Source organism: Semicossyphus pulcher, unplaced genomic scaffold (assembly GCF_022749685.1).
Source record: "Semicossyphus pulcher isolate SPU_LCO1_2020_fin unplaced genomic scaffold, fSemPul1.0.p SCAF_11, whole genome shotgun sequence".
NCBI lineage: Eukaryota > Metazoa > Chordata > Actinopteri > Labriformes > Labridae > Semicossyphus > Semicossyphus pulcher.
The window spans coordinates 27,722,501-27,742,500 of NW_027211615.1; the positions used below are offsets into that span (position 1 = coordinate 27,722,501).

At 43.5% G+C, this 20,000-nt stretch overlaps 1 protein-coding gene across 1 annotated transcript in view; it reads left to right on the forward strand.

The window, feature by feature from the left end:
- galnt14 (UDP-N-acetyl-alpha-D-galactosamine:polypeptide N-acetylgalactosaminyltransferase 14 (GalNAc-T14)) overlaps window positions 1-20,000 on the forward strand; it is a 195,095-nt gene that overhangs the window by 118,157 nt on the left and 56,938 nt on the right. Inside the window, exons 4-5 of the mRNA XM_069657584.1 lie at window positions 10,046-10,113; window positions 17,370-17,435. Of these exons, the coding sequence (XP_069513685.1) occupies window positions 10,046-10,113; window positions 17,370-17,435 (134 nt within the window). The remainder of the gene's footprint in view (window positions 1-10,045; window positions 10,114-17,369; window positions 17,436-20,000) is intronic.

Sequence of the window (20,000 nt, forward strand, 5' to 3'; positions counted from 1 at the left end):
ATCTGCATGTTAATATTGTTACAGTGAACATGTTAGCGTGCTGAATTTAGCATTCAGCCCATGAACATGAACATGAACATGAACTTGTTTTCTTTGCATTATTCGAGCTTTGAAAAACATCTTTTAGTTTTTTTAACCAGTCGTCATTTTCTGCATATAAAAGACCTCAATGCGAATATTTGATTTGGAGGTAGGAGAAATGTTGTTTACAATAAAACAACAGTTTATTTTACACAAACACAAACCTGTAAGTAGAAGAACCAGAGAAGAAGCACTGTTCCCTTGTTGTTTTTCCGGAGCTGTATGCGGCTGTTATGCACGTGAGCCGACATTTAACCTGCACAACAACCAACAGGAGGATGTTAGAGGCTTTAAACTATGACAATGAGAAGTCAAGTTTTTAGTCGATCTCTGATTCCAAAGTCCTGATTTGGATCGAAGCCTAAAAGTTTATAAAAGATATTGTAAAACTTTTCTCAGAGGCTTTCAAAGATATTTATAGAACACAGCACAAAAGTTTCCAGCGTCACTTTTCAAGCAGAAAAAACTGAATAGTCAGATAATAGCTTGATAAGTTTTATTTCTGCTGTCTGCCATCATGCTTTGCTCCGGAGACTCTGAGAACACTGAGGCGTATTGAATGCCTACAATTACATCATAAAAGGGTATAATTTGGGGGTTTTGTGCGCTTTGGGGCTCGGCGGTATTCACGCCGAACTTTAATACGTTTGATTTCTGAGACAATGACGAGCACTTTGAAAGCTTTTCATCTTCTGATCAAAGAGTTGCTTTCTGAGGGGGAGCTGGGCCTTGTCGATATTTAATCAAGCTCTGATCCGAGGATTGATCTCATCTTCTTCGTCTGCGCCGGGCGAGAGATAAGCAGGCGTAGAGGGAGAGAGAGAAAGAAGAGATGTGGAGCTTGGCGGAGGTTTCGTTTGCTTTGGTTCTGAATGTGTGTGCTTGTAAAAACAGCCTCCTGAGCTGCAGAGGTTCCATTATTACAGAGGAGCCACAGGAGCATCATGGGAAAAAAAGAGAAAGGAGTGAGAGACCTCTTCCTTTAGATCAGCACCAGCTCAGCACTTTCTGATTCAGTGGGTCTAAAAACGCACAGTCAAGAGTCCGGATCGCTTCCTCTACAGCTGATCACTCAGGATTTATTAGAGGGAGGTCATTGGGCTGATTTAAAGTCTTTGCTTTCTGCTGCAACTTCACTGTTTTATCGGGAGTCAGTACTGCTGTTTTACTCTCCTCATTTCTGTCTCAATCACCATCGCTTTCACAGTGAGTGGTCGTTATCAGTGGTCATCAGGAGTATAGAGATGAGGTGTTTGGGCCTTATTTACCTCCTAGACTGCAGAGTAGGCTGTTTTAATCTCTTAGTAAGGTGGAAAGACCCATAATAACTTGACTGTTTTAAGTGAGTGCGATGGGAACAAAGCACAAGATGAAGCAGTGGCGTGCTCAGGCTGTTTTAAGGGACTGGGGCAAAACAAAAGGGCACCAGCTGTGTGCCATGGGGCACCAATACGCAGAAAGTTGCGATGCGAAACATGGGCATTTTCAACTATGAAAATGAGGGCACGTTGTCTCACAGGTAGTATGTGCGGAGGCCAACTAATTTTCCAACATGTATCAAGAAAAAGAAGAAAAAAGAGAGGAAGAAAGTCTGTGTCAGGACGTGGTTGGTGTGGATGGTCGGACAAACAAAAACAGGCCTTTCACTCAGGAGACCTCAGTTTCTGTCTTGAGTGAGACCAAAATATAAAGTTTAGTTCTTCTGAATCATTGAAGTCTCAACCTAACCAGGTATTTCAGTGACTGAACCTAAACTGACTGCGACCGTTTCCTGATTTCCTCATTATTGTTACCATGAGGATGAAGGCCCGGTAATGTTCCACCTTTCTCTGCTGATAATCAAATGATTGGCGGTAACGTGTTACAAAGTAATCCGTTAGAGTACTTGGATTACTTTTTTGTTGTAACGAGTAACGTGCCGCGTTACTTCTGCAATTCAAGTAATCCGTTATTTAGTTACTTTTCCTTAAAAAGTAATCTGTTACTGAAAATAAATCACTGTATTTTCCTTTTGTCGCCACAAAAACAGAAAATCCCTGAAGCTCTGTTTCTGTTTCTCCCCTCCTTCTTGACAGGCAGCTGCGCACCAGCAGAAGGTAAACACAGCTGTGTCACTGCGCATGCGGCTAGCTAATTCTTTTATTTATTATTTTATTTAACCTTTATTTAACCAGGCAAGTCATTACGAACAAACTCTTATTTACAATGGCGGCCTGGCAAAAGGCAAAGCCTCTTGAGGGGATGGGGGCAGGGGCTAAAAAGGAAATGTCAAAAGTTAAAAAGGCAGCAGCACGCATCCAAACACTGACAGCATGCAGCGCACACATGGCATGCAGTCTAGCACACAAGCATTGGGCAGGTAGCTAGCAGGCAAACAGTGACAAGACAAGACAAGTGAAGCATACACAAGCAGTACGACAAACAGGCAAGACAAAAGAACAGCAGCAAAATGAGAAGAATATGCACAGGACAACAGCAAGCAGCAAACAGACAGAGATTAGTTGATGTTTGTTTTAGGCTGAGAAACAGCAGCACGTTTTAGTAAGAATGTCATAATAGAGTCCTTGAAAGCCGACTTTGAGATGAAAAGTGTTTTTTTGTATATCATTCCAGTCGACAGAACAACTGCTGTATTTGTTTAAGGAACTTTCAACAGAGTATGGTGAGCAGAGCGGGTGTTGTAAGCAGCAGGTGTAGACTGCGATAACTAAGAACAATTCAACGAGCAAGATGTCAGAGAGGACAGCGTTTACTATGTGGAAATTTTCAGATTATTCTGAATGTTTGGGTGAAAGGGACGAGAACAACATGACGGTGAAGTGTAAGCTGTGTCTGGAGGAGAAGTGCTTGTCAGCTGTGAAGAGCATCTGCAGCTTAACAGCGCTCCACAACACTGGTGGGACTAAGAGCCTGTGTTGTATTGTTGTCATGGGTCGGGCCTAATACTGTATGCGTCTGCCCAGTTCACTGTCGGATTGTTAGCATCATAAAGAGCTGTACAGGTTATAGTGCGTCTGTCATTCCTTATTAGGCTGCAGAGCTACAGATTATGGGCCGTAAACGAGGCTCTGCAATGACGGTAGAGTCGATACATTCAAAGGTAGACGTACAGCAGGCTACACCCTGTCCTGACAGTATAACACACGTGTGACGAGTTGCAAAGGGGTCATTTTGAATTCTTGGTAATGCAAAAGTAATCTAACATGTTACTTTTCTCAGGAGGTAACGCAGTAACGAAGTGAAATTGCATTTTTCTTCCAACCATAACGGCATTACCTCCCCATAATAGCATGATAGGACTGAGGTTGAAAATTGCCGAACTGGCCCTTTAATAGCTTGCATTTGTCATCAGACAGCAGCTGTTTTATGTCATTTATTTTCAAGGTTAGAAGCGGGGTGCTGATATACAGCTTTGTGTTTGTATGAAGCGTTAGATTATCCCTGTTTAAACACAATATCCACTAAACAAACATCATCAGACAGTAATCTCTGAACATATAGATCACTGCAGATTAGCAGTGACAAGTCTGTATTTAACATGGACAAACCAGCGTTTTGACCCCAGACTGGGGCTGATGAATGTGCGTGTAAAACACTGTAGATCAGCAGTGATGAGACAGTATTTACTGGGTGCAGATATATGGCACAATGCATCACCGCTGGTTAGACAGAAAAGAGCGCATTGAGTGGCTGAATCAGGATTTCTCTCCAAGAACAGTTTCTGTGGATTTGCTGGGAAAGGCTTTCTGTCAGAGCGAGAGAGATTTAAGGTGCAATGAAAACTGTGGTGCGATGAATCATTCGAAAGAAAGCTAAATGTGAGTTCTTTAAGAGATTATGTTCACTGCTACGTGTTTCTTTATAAGAATCTTTGTATTAAGGAGAATAAAGGACTTTTTTTCCTGTGGAATTCCTCTTTTCCTGTCAGACGTCTTGATAAAGAAATTGGTTGGAAAAAGATGGCAGGATGCGGATGAACGGAAAGAGCGGTGGATGCAGAGGTGGAGGGAAAGGAGTGATGAATTACTCCAGCAAGGTAGAGGATGGAAGAACAGGCTGTCAGCTAACCAATCAGGCAGTAAGAGAGAGAGAGAAGGGAAGAAAGAGGGAGGTGAGCGAGCTGAGGAGCCAACAGAAAGATGGAAAGCTTTAGAGAGGATAAAACGCAAACAAAATTGTGCCCCAAGCATCGTCCAAAACCGTACCAACAGTAAAACTCATTTGACTCCTCACCTGTGGGGAATGGAGTTAGTGGAAAAACAATTTTGCAGCTGATTTAGAATAAGAGTAAAACAAACAACCTCGTACACATGACGGAGGGGGTGCACTGTGTGTTTACAGTAACCAGCAGAGCAGAAGATATCTCGCTCACAACACTTGAAAGCTTCACCTCTCAGGTGTAAATAAATCCATAAATCGGAGCCGAGGAGCAACACAATGAAAGCTGTAATAGAGGTTTTGCAGATGCACGGAGAGATGCAAAAACAAAGGTGACATAAATGGCTTAACAACGGGAGCTAAGAGGTTTGGAAGACACAGATTTTGAAGACGTTTGTGTCTCTGTGAAGCCGGAGTACATTTAGAGCACTGGTCACAGTAGTCAGGAGGCTAATTGAGCAATTCAGCTGTTTATAACGTACAAAAACAGACAAGCGGCAGCAGCCAAAGCTTTACTGGACATGTTTGTTCATATTACCGTCACTACATCCCAGTGAGATTCATGATTTGGATGTTGCCATTTGTTTGCAAGAGAGGCCAAGTCAAACTCCCAGACGTCCAGTCTTTCTTACGTTATGTCGTTTGTAGATGTCAACAGGAAACACAATGAATAGTTTGAAATAAGCATATTTGAGGGGCGAGCCAGTTAATTTGTCTTTATTTCTTTTCCAAACGTATTTCATGTAGATTTATAGATCAGCTTGACAAAGACAATTTAACAAAGAACACCAGTAACAGGAGGTTAGAGCCATGCTAGCTCGTCCTAAAGCACAGTTATGCTTCAGGCTAAATGCCAAGGTTAGCATGCTAGCATGTTCATTGCAACATTATTTACATGCAGATGTTTAAAGGTGCATGTTCACCGTCTTTGTTTAGCATGTTAGCATGCTGACATTTGCTAATTAGCACAAAGTACAGCTGAGGCTAATAGCTTTGCCGGTTTGTGGTCACAAAGCTAAAATAAAATGAAAATAAAGTGTTCACTAAAGTGCTAACCATTCATCTTGAGGGGAACTTATTTGGGAATATCTGTACCAAATTTCGCGACCATCCACCCAGTACATCTTCAGATACAGCTCCAGAGACCACTGCAAAAATGTGTTTTTCTCTGGTTCTTCTATGTACAGGTTTGTGTTTGTGTAAAATGAACTTCAGTTTTATTGTAAACAACATTTCTTTCCTTCAAATCAAATATTCTCATTGAGGTCTTTTATTTGCAGAAAATACTGATTGGTTAAAATAACCAAAAGATGCAAAAGATGTTCTTGTTCATGTTGATAAAACAGAATACTGTTTTAAGAGTTCACAGGTCAGTGTTTAACCTGGTTTTTAATCACAGCTCTCATGCGTCTCTGCATGCTCTCCTCCAGTCTGTCACAGTGCTGTTGGGCAACGTTAGGCCACTCTTTGTTCGATGGCAACATCTGGATTGGGCTGGCATGAAGAGAGAGATGCTGATTTAAGGAACAGGGGATTGCCAGTCTTTAGGCTGTATCTTTAGGACGTCAGTATCTGTATGAAGTTTCATGTCCATTCAGTGTTTGTCAATACGTGTCACAAAATGCTAAAGAAGTCAGCTTCATGGTGGTGTTAGAAGGCATGTCAAAATCATCAAAGTCTGTAGGTTTGGTCTGTGTGGACCAAAGTGGTAGACCTGAGTCGCTATGCTAATGTGGCTAAAACCAACCTGATACAATATTAACTGTTATAGTTAAGTGGGCTGTTTCACAACAACACAAGCAAGCACCATTAGGTTGAGATAAAAGGGGGAAAGCAGCAAAGTAAGTGTAATAGATCATGTTATCATACACAGCTATCATGCCACAGTATCTAAACTTTCTCCTCAGACATGCCTGTCACGGTTTGCCATAAAGTTACAGACTGAACTGAAAACCCTGCAGGAAAAGATCATTTGACGTGACCTTCATTTAGGTGACCTTGTGCAGTTTAAACTTGTCTGAATGTCTGCAAATTATAAAGTAATCTACTCCTGTTCACTCCACACCTGTTTCACATTTAGCACGCTTAATGCTACCGTTAGCAGGCTAATTGAATATTCACCCATCTGTCCCTTTTCCAAACTGCTTTTCTTTTTCAGGGCATTGTTGGACTGCGTACTTTCCCAGCATGCACTTGGCAAAAAGCAGGGTGCATAATGTACAGGTCGTCAGTGTTAGCCCATTGACAGCCCGTAGTAAAGGAAAACCCATTCCACATTCCTACAACACCCAGCATGCATTGCACCCCTCCCTCTGAAAGGAACGGCCCAGCGAGAGACGCTGGAGTGAAATACTACCATTTCGCTGCAGGCAACAGCTCAGAGCGGGACAGAATCCGAAAGCGAGCTCCCTGGCCTCCGCCAGATGACGTGTTTTACGCAGTCTGTCAGAGGTTTTCAGGGTCCATTGGAGAAGCAGATAAGTGTCCTCCAAAGGCACAGAGCAAAGAAGCATTTTTTCCTACCATAATGGCATTAGCTCCACATAATAGCATGATAGGACTGACGGTGAAAATTGGCGAACTGGCCCTTTAAATTCACCTACCTTTAGGCGACTGCGCTCAGTGGTAGAGTCGGTCCTTCAATCGGAAGGTCCGTCAATTGGAATGTCAGCGGTTCGATCCCCAGCTCCCTCAGTCTACATGTCGAAGTGACCTTTGGGAAGACACTGGACCCCAAGTTGCTCCCGGAGGCGGAGCCATCGCTGTGTGAATGTGATGACTGATTGACAGTTGGGCACTTTACGAAGCAGGCTCTGCCATCAGTGTATGAATGTGTGTGAATGGGTGAATGTGCAGCGTTGAGTGGTTGAAAAAGCGAAGCGCTATATAAGTGCAGTCCATTTACCATTTACATTGACAGGAGCTGAGCAGCTACAACACGGGCGACAGGAAGATGTAACTTTTCCTCTGTTGCTTTCACTCCGGTCTCAGCTCTTTGGTTGCAGCTTTTATCGCTTTCATCCACAGTGCACACACGCCGAGCCCGGGCGGCTCCTGTGGGAATTGAACCCTTCACCCTGGCAGCGATACAGCAGCACCCATTTAGCATCAGCAGTGTGGATGCCAGAGAGCGGGGTTATATATTCCCACCGGGGGCCACACATGCGGCTCTGAAAATGCACGCTCTCATGGCACTTTGGATATAAAGCTCTCTACAAATGGCAGCTGTAGGGGTAATGAAAATTTCTCCAAAAATTCCCCCTAAAATTGATATATAGAGAGTTGGAAATGAGCGGCGCAGATATAGAGCCGCTATTCTGTGGCAGCAGACTGCGGTATTGTCAGCGGTGATAATATTTTCTGTGAGCTGAAGATAGCTTCTCCCTCAGCACGCCTGAGGGGAGGTTAAGCCTCATAGCTAGTGGCCTGTGAACCAGAGAATGGGAGCTCCTGTGGATGTGTGTGTGTGTGTGCGTGTGTGTGTGTGAGAGAGCGAGAGAGAGAGGGAGCGAGAAGGAGAGAGGGGGAGGAGAGGAGGTGGAGAGAGAAAGAAAGAAGAATCGAAAGAGATTGTGTCAATCCATCCAAGTCTGTCCGCCTGACTATAACACAAAAAGATAGATAGATAGATAGATAGATAGATAGATAGATAGATAGATAGATAGACAGATAGATAGATAGATAGATAGATAGATAGATAGATAGACAGATAGATAGATAGACAGATAGATAGACAGACAGATAGATAGATAGATAGATAGATAGACAGATAGATAGATAGATAGATAGATAGACAGATAGATAGACAGATAGATAGATAGATAGATAGATAGATAGATAGACAGATAGATAGATAGATAGATAGATAGATAGATAGATAGATTCAGTGGAGGATTTAATGGGATCTAATGATTTAAATACGCTTTTGTCTTTCTTAATCACCTCATCGCTCCATCCTTCCCTCCCTCCATCCTGCTTTCTTTCTTCTTTGCTTCCCCCCTGCTCTTCCTCCTCCTCCTCCTCCTCCTCCTCCTGCTTCCCTCCATCTCATCCATCAATCCGTTCATCCATCTCCCCTGATCGGTCCTTGACTCCAAGGAGGGAGAGAGTTACAATCAGAGTTATTCGTCTCCCTTACTTTCATGCCATCTCTCTCTCTCTCTCTCTCTCTCACTCTCCTCCTTTATTATCCATCACTCTTTCATCCCTCCTCCCCCTCCTCTTACCTCCCTGCATCCATCAGTCCTCCTGATGGGGTCCAATGCCTCAGAGACTCATAGTTTTGCTCCACACCTCCTCCTACATTATCAGCGTTCTTCCATCCCTCCATCTATCCTTCACTTCCACCTCTCCTAAATTTAACCCATCGGTCTCGGTGAACTCTTCCTCCTCTCGTTCTGTCTCAATCAAACAATTTTCCACCTTTCCGTCTTCCATTTCCTTTTCTTTCCTTCCGTCGTTCCTGTAAATTGCTCATTTTTATATTATATTGGTCCCTCGTACCAATTTTCTTTTTCTTTCCTCCTTCATTCCACTGCTTCTTTTCCTTCCTTTTTTAATTCCTTATTCTTTTTTCCCTCCTTTGCTGCTCCCATATTTTCCCCCTCTCACCTCCTTACCTCCTTTCCTGTCATCTATTCTGATCTGCTCTGCTTTTTCTTCCAGTCTTTTCCTCATTCCCCATCTCTCTTCTTATCCTTCCTCCCCTCCTATCTATTTGCACCTCCATCCTTTCTGCTGTCAGCCATCCCTTTTTTCCACTTCTTCCCTTTATTCTCCTCACTCTTTCCTCCTTCCTTCCCTTCTTCCCTTTATTCTTTTGTATCTTTGCTATGTCCTCATTTCCTCCCCTTCCTTTCGTTCCTTTATTCTTTTGTATCCTTGCTCTCTCCTCCTTCTTTCCCTTCTTTCTTCCCTTTATTCCTTTTGTATCCTTGCTCTTCCCTGTTTCCTTCCCTCCCAACTTTCTTCCCCTCTTCCCTTTATTCTTTTGGATCCTTGCTGTTCTCCTTCCATCCCTTCTTCCCTTTATTCTCTTCCCTTTATTCTTTTGCATTTCTGTTTTCCCTTTCTCTCGCTCTTTCCTCCTTTCTTCCTTCCCTTCTCTCTTCCCCTATTCCCTTTATTCTTTTGCATCCTTGCTGTTCTCCTTCCTTCCCTTCTTCCCTTTATTCTCTTGCATCCTTGCTCTTCCCTCTTTCCTTCCCTTCCCTTCTTTCTTGCACTCTTCCCTTTATTCTTTTGCATCCTTTCTGTTGTCCTTCATTCCCTTCTTCCCTTTATTCTCTTGCATCCTTGCCCTTTCCTCCTTTCTTCCTTCCCTTCCCTCTTTCCCTCTTTCCCTCTTCCCTTTATTCTCTTGCATCCTTGCTCTTTCCTCCTTCCTCCCCTTCCCTCCCTCCTTCCCTCCCTCCTCAGGTGGATATTAGACGGAGGTTAGTGAGGAGCAGAAATAATGAAATAAAGCAGAAATCCAGCCAGAACAAAACCCATTTTCTTATTTTCCTCCAGTGAAAGTTATGAATTTTTTATGTTTCAATCTCCCTCTTTAATGAAATAGTTTCTTTAGAGGCGACACGTCATACATTTTCATAACAGGAATTTGGGCTGACATTTTCAATATGTTGTTTCATATGGCGTGCAGTGCGTACATAATGGATTTATGAGCAGCTGAGTGCGTGTGTGTGCGTGTGTGTGTGCAGGCTGGCATTTACTTGTCAGCTCTCTGAATATTGGACATGCAATTTGTTTGTCTGTGTGCCTGTTTGTGCAGATCTGAGACTAATGTTTCCTTTTGTCTCTCCAGCGTTTTGAACAGAACTCCGGTTCATCTCATCCACGAGATCATCCTGGTGGACGACTTCAGCGAAGACGGTGAGCTGCAGCTGGACACACACACACACACACACACACACACACACACACTGACACAGAGCCTTTAAAAACACACACATTCCAGGTCTCTTCCAGTTCAGAGATAACAGAGATGAGACCTACATACCAGGTCAGAGGGAGGATTGTGTTCACAGCAGCTGGGTCCACAGTTTCAGGATTACAATGGAGATGAAAAGAGAGACCTCTGTTCTGGGTCAGCTTCTCATGCAGCTGTGTCCACTCGGTCTCCAGAGAGACGCAACGTCCAGGTGAAATGGACCAGACAGACCAACAGACCGAAGGAAATCAGGGTGGAAGAAGTTCAGATTTAACTTGAAACTATAAAACTAGTGTTTTTATTCGGGCTGATCACGATTTTCCCACGATTAAATAAACATGACTGACGGTGATGTTGACGTTTAAAATGCTCTGCCTACCTCGCAGCAGGAGTTTACAGTGGAAGAGTAAACAACAGAGACGGTCGGAGAAACTAAAGTCAAACGTCTGGAACAGAAGACGAAGAGCTGCTCCCCTGAAACGGCTCGTCATCGCTTGTCTGGAGGTGTTTCAGGTTTAGGGTGAGAAAGAATAATCATCAAAGAGGTCATGAAACCTGCGTCTGCGCCGCAAAGCAGCACGACTAACTTGTTGAAGCAACAGCAGCATGATGAGTGTGTGAAGGCCGAGAGGAAGAACGAGCTGCTCCCCGTCCTCCAGCGTCAAGACATCCAGAACAGAGACGCTGCACAGAGACACCCTATCCACCCAACTCACAAAGACACTCTTAAAAAACACAATTACATTTATTACGTGCCTCTAGGAGATGCACTGAATCCAGGTAAATAACCTTATTTCCCGTACTGCGCGTGTTGCAGCCTAATATATCTCTTCCTCCGTCTCGAGCTCCATTGTTGTTCAACACTCTAAAAAGATGAGTCACACTGTTGCACTTGCAGCATTATTCCTCATTACCATAAAAAACACATTTTGATTGGATCCCACATACACCGTCCTGCTGCATAAGTACTGATTAAATGTGTATCTATCCGCTGCTGAAAATAGTCCCAAACAAATTCACTGTTAAAACCTGATTTAGTAACGTTACTAAGAACTCGCTGTCTTAGATAAATTACTGAACTCTTTGTAAAAATAAATGTTTACCTTCAGTATTTAGTTTCCGTCTCCTCACACGACACATCTTGATGTCTATATTAAGGTGTCATAACACATGCACTGTGCACTGAGAGACGATGGGAGCATTAAGAGGTTTTAGTAGGGGGCCGTTACTGCCCCGGGCCCCCGAATGCTCATTAAACAGAACGGCCTCTTCAGAGTGTGACATCAATCACTGGATTGTTATTACTGGCATGTAAATGTGTAACCAGCATTTTAATGTTGGAGTTAATCATAAGTGCTTTAGATTGTTAAAATGCAACAAAAGAAAGGGGTCAGAAAGGTTTTATTTTTAAACAACCTGAAGAAATGGAGTCACGAAGAAAAAGGTCAAAACTTACAGAAGTGTTCATCGACCCGTTCGTCTTCGTCACCACCGTCATCTTTCAGAGGAGCTGGTGATGATGTTTACACTTGATTTACCGTCGTCTTCTTCTTCTTCTTCTTCTTCTTCTTCTTCTTCTTTTTGCAGAATGTTGCATCACTTCCTACCTCCGTGTTTAACCTCTCCGTTCATTTGAAGCCGTGTTTTCACATTTCGTTTAGTAAATGTGGCGTAAAAGTGAAAGTTGACAGAAATATGACTTAGTTAAATTACATTACTGCAAAAACAGCCACATTTTATTGAGTGGAGTTAAAAGTGTGATCGTCCTCTCTGAGATGTGGAGGAGTAGAAGTTTTCTGTGGAATAAAACGTCCTGAGCTCCTTTCTATCTGTGACGTTCAGGGACAGTCTGATAAAATCCTTGAACACTTTAACAAGTGGAACAATCACAGAAAATGTCCTGATCTGCTGTACTTTCCATTTCCTTTCCACTCTCTCTTGAAAATAAGTTCCCTTCCGTATCTGCTGAGCTGACCTCGATATGATCAAAAACAATATGTGTGCTCTCTGGTTTTTACAGCCGCCGAGTCCAGCAGCGATAAGAAACAGCCGAACATGCAACAGAAGCTTAATAGCAGTGTGTGGAAGTGCAGCGAAGCAGCAGATTCAGGAGAACAGGAAGCAAACGGCTGATAAAAGGATTTGATTTGTTTCTGGAGCTTTACTGACACACACTTTATTCATCTGCGTTCATGGCTGCTCGAGTGTTGCGGCTTTATTCTGTAAAACTTTACGTCACAGCTGAAATGTTTTAAGGAGAAAACGCAACACAAACTTTTATTTTGAAAAATCAACGTAGTGAGATGATCCTGCAAGTGCATCCAATGTCATTTATATAAGCAGTGTCCCCATGCTTCATCTAGAGGTCCCATCTAGTGTCAGTTTCGCTCCTGCAGTGGGACCAATAATATGTAATGTGCAGTTAGACTTTCAAAATAAAGCTTTCAACTTAGTGATAATGAAAAGGGAATGTCCGATTAGACGATTCAGAAAAGAAAGAATTGTCATTTTAGATGTGCAACAAAAACAAAAGTGGTTATCGCTGTGAAGTCGCTGCGGTTTGGTTCAATTTACGCACCAAAACAACCTGATTAGGTTCAGGACGGGATCATCATTTGGGTTTGTGTAAGTACTAACGAACGTTTACAGCTAGTTAACAGCTCGTTCTCCCTCCCAGCTCATCACAAACAGCACCTTGGTCAGTGGAAAAGTGCTTTTACACCTCCTGTTGGTGGTGGTTGGGCGCAGTGGATGGGACAAACAAACAAGGGACAGCGGCTCCATTCATGTGTGAAATTAATTGCCAATGTTTTTTTCTTTTAAGTTACCAAACATACGCTTGTTACGTGGGCAGCCTAGTATATTTGTTAGTGACTATCAGTACAGGATGTTTGTTATAACTCACATCAGAAACTTATTTAAACCCAAACTGTGACCTTTTCTTAAACCTAACCAAGTACATTCAGTGCCTCAACAAACCAAACTGTTTAAAGTCAACTTCCATCCATCCATTATCTTAGCGATCATCTTGTTCAGGGTCGCGAGGACCGGAGCCTATCCCAGCTGTCATTGGGCGAGAGGCGGGGTTACACCTGGACGGCTCGCCAGTCAATCACAGGGCTCACACGTAAACCACTTTCCCACTAAATTTAGCGCGTTGACGCAGGTTTTTCAGACCCGGGAAGACCCGCTTATAGATGGTGATTGTCTCTTTTCCCATTGCCAGTGAAGTATCCTCCTGTCGGTCTCTTTTCTGCTGCGTCACCGTCTGACGTCACAAACGTGCCGGAGACAGGGTTAGTAACCAGTGAAGATGTTACGGTGATTAGGTCTTTATTGTATCTATTACTCATTCAGTCTGTTTATCAAACTCGGCGCCGACACATTTGGAACGATGTTCGAGCGCTGCTCGGACGGAGACGGGTGGAATTTGTAGCTGAGATGATGAGGAGTCGCAGATGAGTCTACAGTTGACACTAAAGTGTACCTAGATAGTCATATTTCGAAGCATTGGGGAACTGAGCGACCTGCGGTATTTGAAGAGTCGGGACTTGGGGAGTCTGGAAGCTTTATATGTCACGTTATATGTTATATATATATGTGTGATTCAAAAACATCTTCAAAGTGGTTAACACACTGATGTTCTGTGTCAATCGAAACCTCCTGGGTGAAGGTCCAATGTTTGTCCGACCAATCCACAGCCCCAATCAGACTCCCTCAGACTTTTGAACTCTTTATTCTACACATTGAACTTTTAACCAGAAGGCAGCATCGGGAATGATGCTCTAGGCGTACCAACAGCATCATACCTTGAGGCCAGGGCCACTGACCAAGCTGCTGTGTTTGACATTTTGAGAGTAAAGGCTGGAATATTTTCACTCCCTCCTTTGTACCGCTGGGCTCCACTCAGCAGCTGGTGAAACACGGGGACACAAACATTAACTAAAAACAAAAAGAAGCACAGAAACTTCCTTCACAGCAGAGAGGAGAAAAACACCAATTATTCCTCTGAGGAAAAAACAACTTTGCAGAACATGCAGTCTGAGACCGGCGGCTCAGTTCCACCTGCTGACGTGTCTCCACAGTCCCTCAAACATCCTATTACCAAAGACACCTGCTGAGACAAGCTGACAGCCAATCGGGACAGATGGTGCAGCACACACACGTATGAAGTGAAACTCCAAGTAATGAAGGTTAAGTAGAGATCCAGACTGAAAAAATGAAGCAGACAGATGAGGAAGAGGCGGAGAGATGGAATCAGCAGCGGAGACTTTCACATGCACGCACACAACCGAACATAAATATGTGCAAATGAGCAACAACAGGATAAACAGTGTAGACCAGACTGTTTATATACATTTAGACGTGTCAGAAGCGATCTACAAAAGCACAGAGGAAGAAACTGCTCAAGAACTCAATTTCCTTTCCTCCCACGCAGCAGTGTGTCACTTAATAACCCTTACATCTTGCCTTTGGCTGTAATTCTAATTTCTTGCAGTGATTTATTTTAGGATATTTGACCTAGCATGAGATCCTTTTTCTTCACTTACACCCTGCTGCTCGGCAGTACAAAGTTTCTGTCTCCATTAGAAAGAGTGTTATGAAAAACGTTGCTGTGAAAACTCGAGTACACCACCCGTAATGTTCCAAATGATCTCCACCGAGCTGACCTTCAAGAGATTTTTAGAATATTCAACATCGTAGACACTGAAAGGCTCTCGTCTCCTCCGTGAACGGCACTTTGTCATTTCATAATATCGTATTTTCTTTTAGTTGTTGTTTCTTCTACAAACCGCTGACCCTAACAGCTGATCCGACGCCGCGCGCTGCATGTGTGGGTATACAGGGCCGTTGTGCAGAGTGAGACATAGTGCCGAGGGTAAGGGTTGTCTGAAGCCAAGGTGAAGTGGTGTCTAACAACTGAAATACAGCGTGCACTTAAACTGAAATGGTTGTTTATATGACTCTTTTAAGTGGCTAAAGTACGTGGTACTCCTGACCCCATCTGCAGTGGTGCTTAGATTAGGAACTCCGGCCGGCTTCTCCCAACAGGGGCCGTGCCGACTGTTATCTACTGTACGGCATTTACTATTGCTAATACCTCATACAACACCACTTCAAACAAGCCGAACTATCCCTTTAAAGCCCCCCTCCAGGTAAAATCCAGTGTTTAACCTTGTGAACATCTCCATGTGGTGTTCTTCATGTGCATAAAGACATATCAGGGACAGTCATCTCCATGGCTGGGCCTGTCTGCTTTTAAACTGCAGTGTACCGAGGACAGGGTGAACAACACGTTTTCAGATTGGCAGGTTTGTGACGTCGCCAACCTTTCGCGCCGAAGGGGGCGGTTGGAGATTTGCATAGTGGGCGGGGACTGTGCAGATTGGTGAATGTTTAATGAAGGAGAAGGAGGAGCTGCCATGGGAGGATGTTTAGGTAATTAAACGTATTTTGCATCTCAGACATAATTTATTATTTCAAGCAGAGCATTTTATATGTCTGAAAACATGACTGGAGCTGCTCTTAAACAAATGTAACATGTACACTGTTGCACAATGTTACATCGTTTTTATCATTGTTACCATAACGACCATGAAGGTCAGCTGGATGATCTTTATCTGATGCATGTTTTTTGTCCTTGTGATTGAGCTCAGCGACCGTTCTGTTACACGTGCTTAGATTTGTTCCAGAGCCAAAGCCTGACCAAAGCCACAGCACCAAACTTAAAAGAATATTTTTGCATTCAATGTTTTTAAAATGTACTCTGGGAGTTCTGGCAGAACGTTTGGGATAATATGACACTGTTAACCCTCATTAAGGGTCAAAACATTTCGTCTGTCAGAGTATTTTCTGGCTTCTTTCACAAAGAGTTTGAGAGGCTCAGTGGAGAGGAGAGAGAGCGACCAGGCGACACTTGTGGGTCAGAGAGCTCTGATGGAGGTTTTCTGTCATAGAGGGCCGCGAACCTTCGACACGACGTCACCGAAGATTTTTCTTCCCTCAACTTTTCTTTGGAAAACACAGAAGAAGAGAGAGCAGCAGAGAGGCTGAAAACTTTCTGTTCAACTTTGTGTGACCAATATTTATCCCAGTATCCCTTCATAAGAAATAACTGTGAATTAAATTAACTTAAACAGAGTAAAGGAAATTAATAAACATTTAATAAATTTCACTTTCTGTCATTATATAATAGAGATAAGGAAATATGATTAACTGATCACATCGTACTGTAAGCCTCATGACAACATGATTACATCACCCAATAACCCAATTAATCAATAAGAGGGTTAGAAAATTAATTCACAACATTCAACTACTCATATAATTATTCAAAAACACAATATATAATAAAACATTTTATTGACATATTTCTGATGACAACATAGAAACCAAACAAAAATCTAAACCCACAACCCAACCTAAAGACACACACACCTGCACTCGCACTCACACACACTTACACTCAGGGAGGAGAGGTACGGATAAGGACACAGAAGCGTGCACATCATTACGTATCAGCCACGTTTAAATGTTAGATTCAAGCTGTCCATATGCAAAAACAAAAACAATCGATATCTAACTGCTCGCCGTTTCTGCATGTGAACAACCAAAACCAGCTCACGCAGCCGGTTTCTGAAGCTCGGCGGAGTCGGGGGTATTTTAGTGTCTTGTTAAAGCACATTACCTCTCAGTGTCTCATAATTACTTCACCATTCTGAAATCAAACATTAACTATCACACTTCTGATGAAGTATTGTGATTGTGTTGAATGTAATATTGATGCTGTAAGAACAGGCAATATTTCAGTACCACTGTTTGTTCCAAAACCTGCATTAAATATTCATTTCACTGCTTTAAATGACTCACATCCCAGCGGCTCCTTTCGTCTTTTCTTTCTGACACCCCGCTCTTTTTTCACCATGTATAACAGCAGACAGTTTTATTTAATATAATGCATTAATAAGACTGAAGGAATTCAGCAGGGAGCGCACAGCCGGCTGAACACAAACTAAACAAATGTCTGACTTGTCAAAGTGAGAGCTTTGAATCGCCGTCCTGCTGCTGCGGAGCTTTTCAGCACGCTGCTAATTTCCCCTCAGACTCCAGAAATAATCAGGATTTATTACACAGCAGCACACAATATACTATTGAATCACATTATCTTTTAATTTATTATGTATGTTCTTTTCTGCAGAGAGTGACTGCCAGCTCCTCACCAAACTGCCCAAAGTCAAATGCCTCCACAACAGCAAGAGAGAAGGTATGACGACCGTGTGTGTGTGTGTGTGCGTCAGAGTGCATTTGTCTGCGTACGTGAGAATTAGCATCAGCATTGTTAGTGTCTTTGTGTGTGTGTATATTTGCATAATAAATACTGCTTTTCGTTGCATGCATTTGCCAGGAGTATACTCTGTGTGCATGTGTGTAACGATGAATCAGCGCTGTGTTAATTAAAAAACTTCTTCATCCCTTTGCATCAACCTTTCCATATGTTCCTACACACTCACGGACGGATGGTCAAAGAGTGAGTGAAGGGAAATTGATTCCTTCATCTATGCCCACATATGGAACTGCAGAACTGAAATGACCTGAAGTAAATTGAAGTGACAGGAGCCGCTGCTGAAAGAGAGCGCAGAGAGGCAGAGAGTGAGACGCCGACATGTCGGGGAAGAAGAGAAAATGTCCTCCACCCGCTCCGACCGAATATACCACAGATTCACAGCAGGACGCCACCTCTAATTTGACTTCTTCCTTTAAAAAAAACACCAGAACAACTGTAAAAAGTCATAAATATCCTGGCAAATCACAGCAGACAACCAGTGGAGAGTTACTGCACCACTCACGCTAAATATGGATGTTGTTCCCATGGTTAATACAGTCATGCATCGTGGCTATGCTTATCATTATCCTGTGAAATCCATTCGGAGCTGCCGTCATACTCTTAAATATAGAATAGAAATGAATGCAATGCACAAATTAACATGACAGCTTGACAATGTGATGGGGTCAGGAGCAGTTTTGGGACTAAATTCATGTTAAGGAGCCAGAAAAGGATCTCGTTATTTCACTGCAGGAGGAGTCGAAGGAGGTTTTTGATGCTCCGAACCGGAGACTGTATGTACGGATGGACGACGCGTCTCATACCTTCTCTAATTGTACCTATTTAAAGCCACAATCCCCCCTGAGTGGGCGCTGACATCTTGTGCGTTTGTGTGCGTGCAGTAGAGATCGGCTGGTGGAGCCGCAGCATTGATGTCCCGCCCCTTCCTCTACCCACCCGACACACACCTTTACCTTGTGTCCTTGGCGTGTTGGAGCCCTCAGGTGGGCTCAGTCTGCAGCAGAACAGCTTCTTGTGTCTGTCTGAAGCAGATATTCACGCTTATGGAAACTTCAATGACTGTGTTAGTGTTAGTTACGTCTCCTCTCACCTGTCCTCCTCTACTCTGCTACTTTGGAACAGAACGCTGCAGGAGCCCCATTTGTCCACACAGCTGTCAATCATGAGGTCCGGTTTGTTTCATAATGTCTAGTAGCCAGATTTAAAAGTGTCCACATCTGCAGCTGCAGCCATTTTGGTTGTTCAACGGCACTGCTCTTTGCAGCCATGGCTTTAAACTCCATTGAACTAAATTGTGGCACTCCTAGTCCTTTAGTGTTGAGGAAAAAGGTGAGGGAGCAAAAATAAGTCTTCCTGGTCCGAGGCATCAGCAGCGCTCCTGTCTCCTGCTGGCTTCGTCCTCCACACATGTCTCCGGTTGCCTCCTCCCCTCTGGAGTGAATCCTCCCCCTCTTTGTCTGCTACCTTGATGTCTGATCTGGCCCAGCTGGGTTCCTCCATGTTTCCAGCCCGGTGGATATACCTGTTTTCCACCACAATCCCTAGTTGTCAGCATTGTCTTAATGGGTGCTGCCCCTTCTCTAGCTCCCTCCAGTGGTTTGACCAGAGGGAACAGCACAGAATCCATTGGACCGACGAGGGCGAGGTCTTCTGGGAATCTGTCCCAACAAGAGGGGGAGTAGTCGCATCAGCTCACAGTGAGTCTGGGAACAAAGCTACGATGTTGAAGTGGTAGATCCTAGTGGATCCTAGGAAGACTAGAAACCACTTTGTGGAACTGAAGAGCAGAACATCAATCAATCAATCAATCAATCAAATTTTATTTGTATAGCGCCAAATCATAACCAGGGTTATCTCGAGACACTTTACAGAAAGAGCAGGTCTAGACCGACTCTTTGTTAAGTTATTTAAAGAGAGGCCCAACATCAATCCACCATGAGTAGCACTTAGCAATTCGGCACATTGGCAAGGAAAAACTTCCTTTGAACAGGCAGAAACCTCGAGCAGAACCAGACTCATGTTGTACAGCCATCTGCCTCGACTGGATGGGCCGAAAATGGGATAGAAGGAGATGCAGGATAGAGACAGGCAAAGAGAGCAACAACAACATATGTTCTTGTTACCACAACAACATATGTCCTTGTTACATGAACAACAACAGACACATACATGAGGACACATGAGGAATACAGGGCGCTGGTTTAGCTCAGTGGGTAGAGCAGGCGCCCCTGTATACAGAGGCTGCAGCAGCGACAGGCTTAACTCCAGCCCTCGGCCTTTTGCTGCATGCCATCCCCACTCTCTTCTCCCTGTATCTCCTGTCTCTCCTCAGCTGTCTATAAATAAAGGCAAATCTTAAAAGAATAACAAAAAACGGGGTAGAGAAAGTCCGTCTTTAGATGTCGTGCTGAGATCATAAATCCATGAAGCCTCGGCCTTGCTTGGTCTCCGCCTCCCGACTAAATGGCCCTTTCCTCTTCCTGT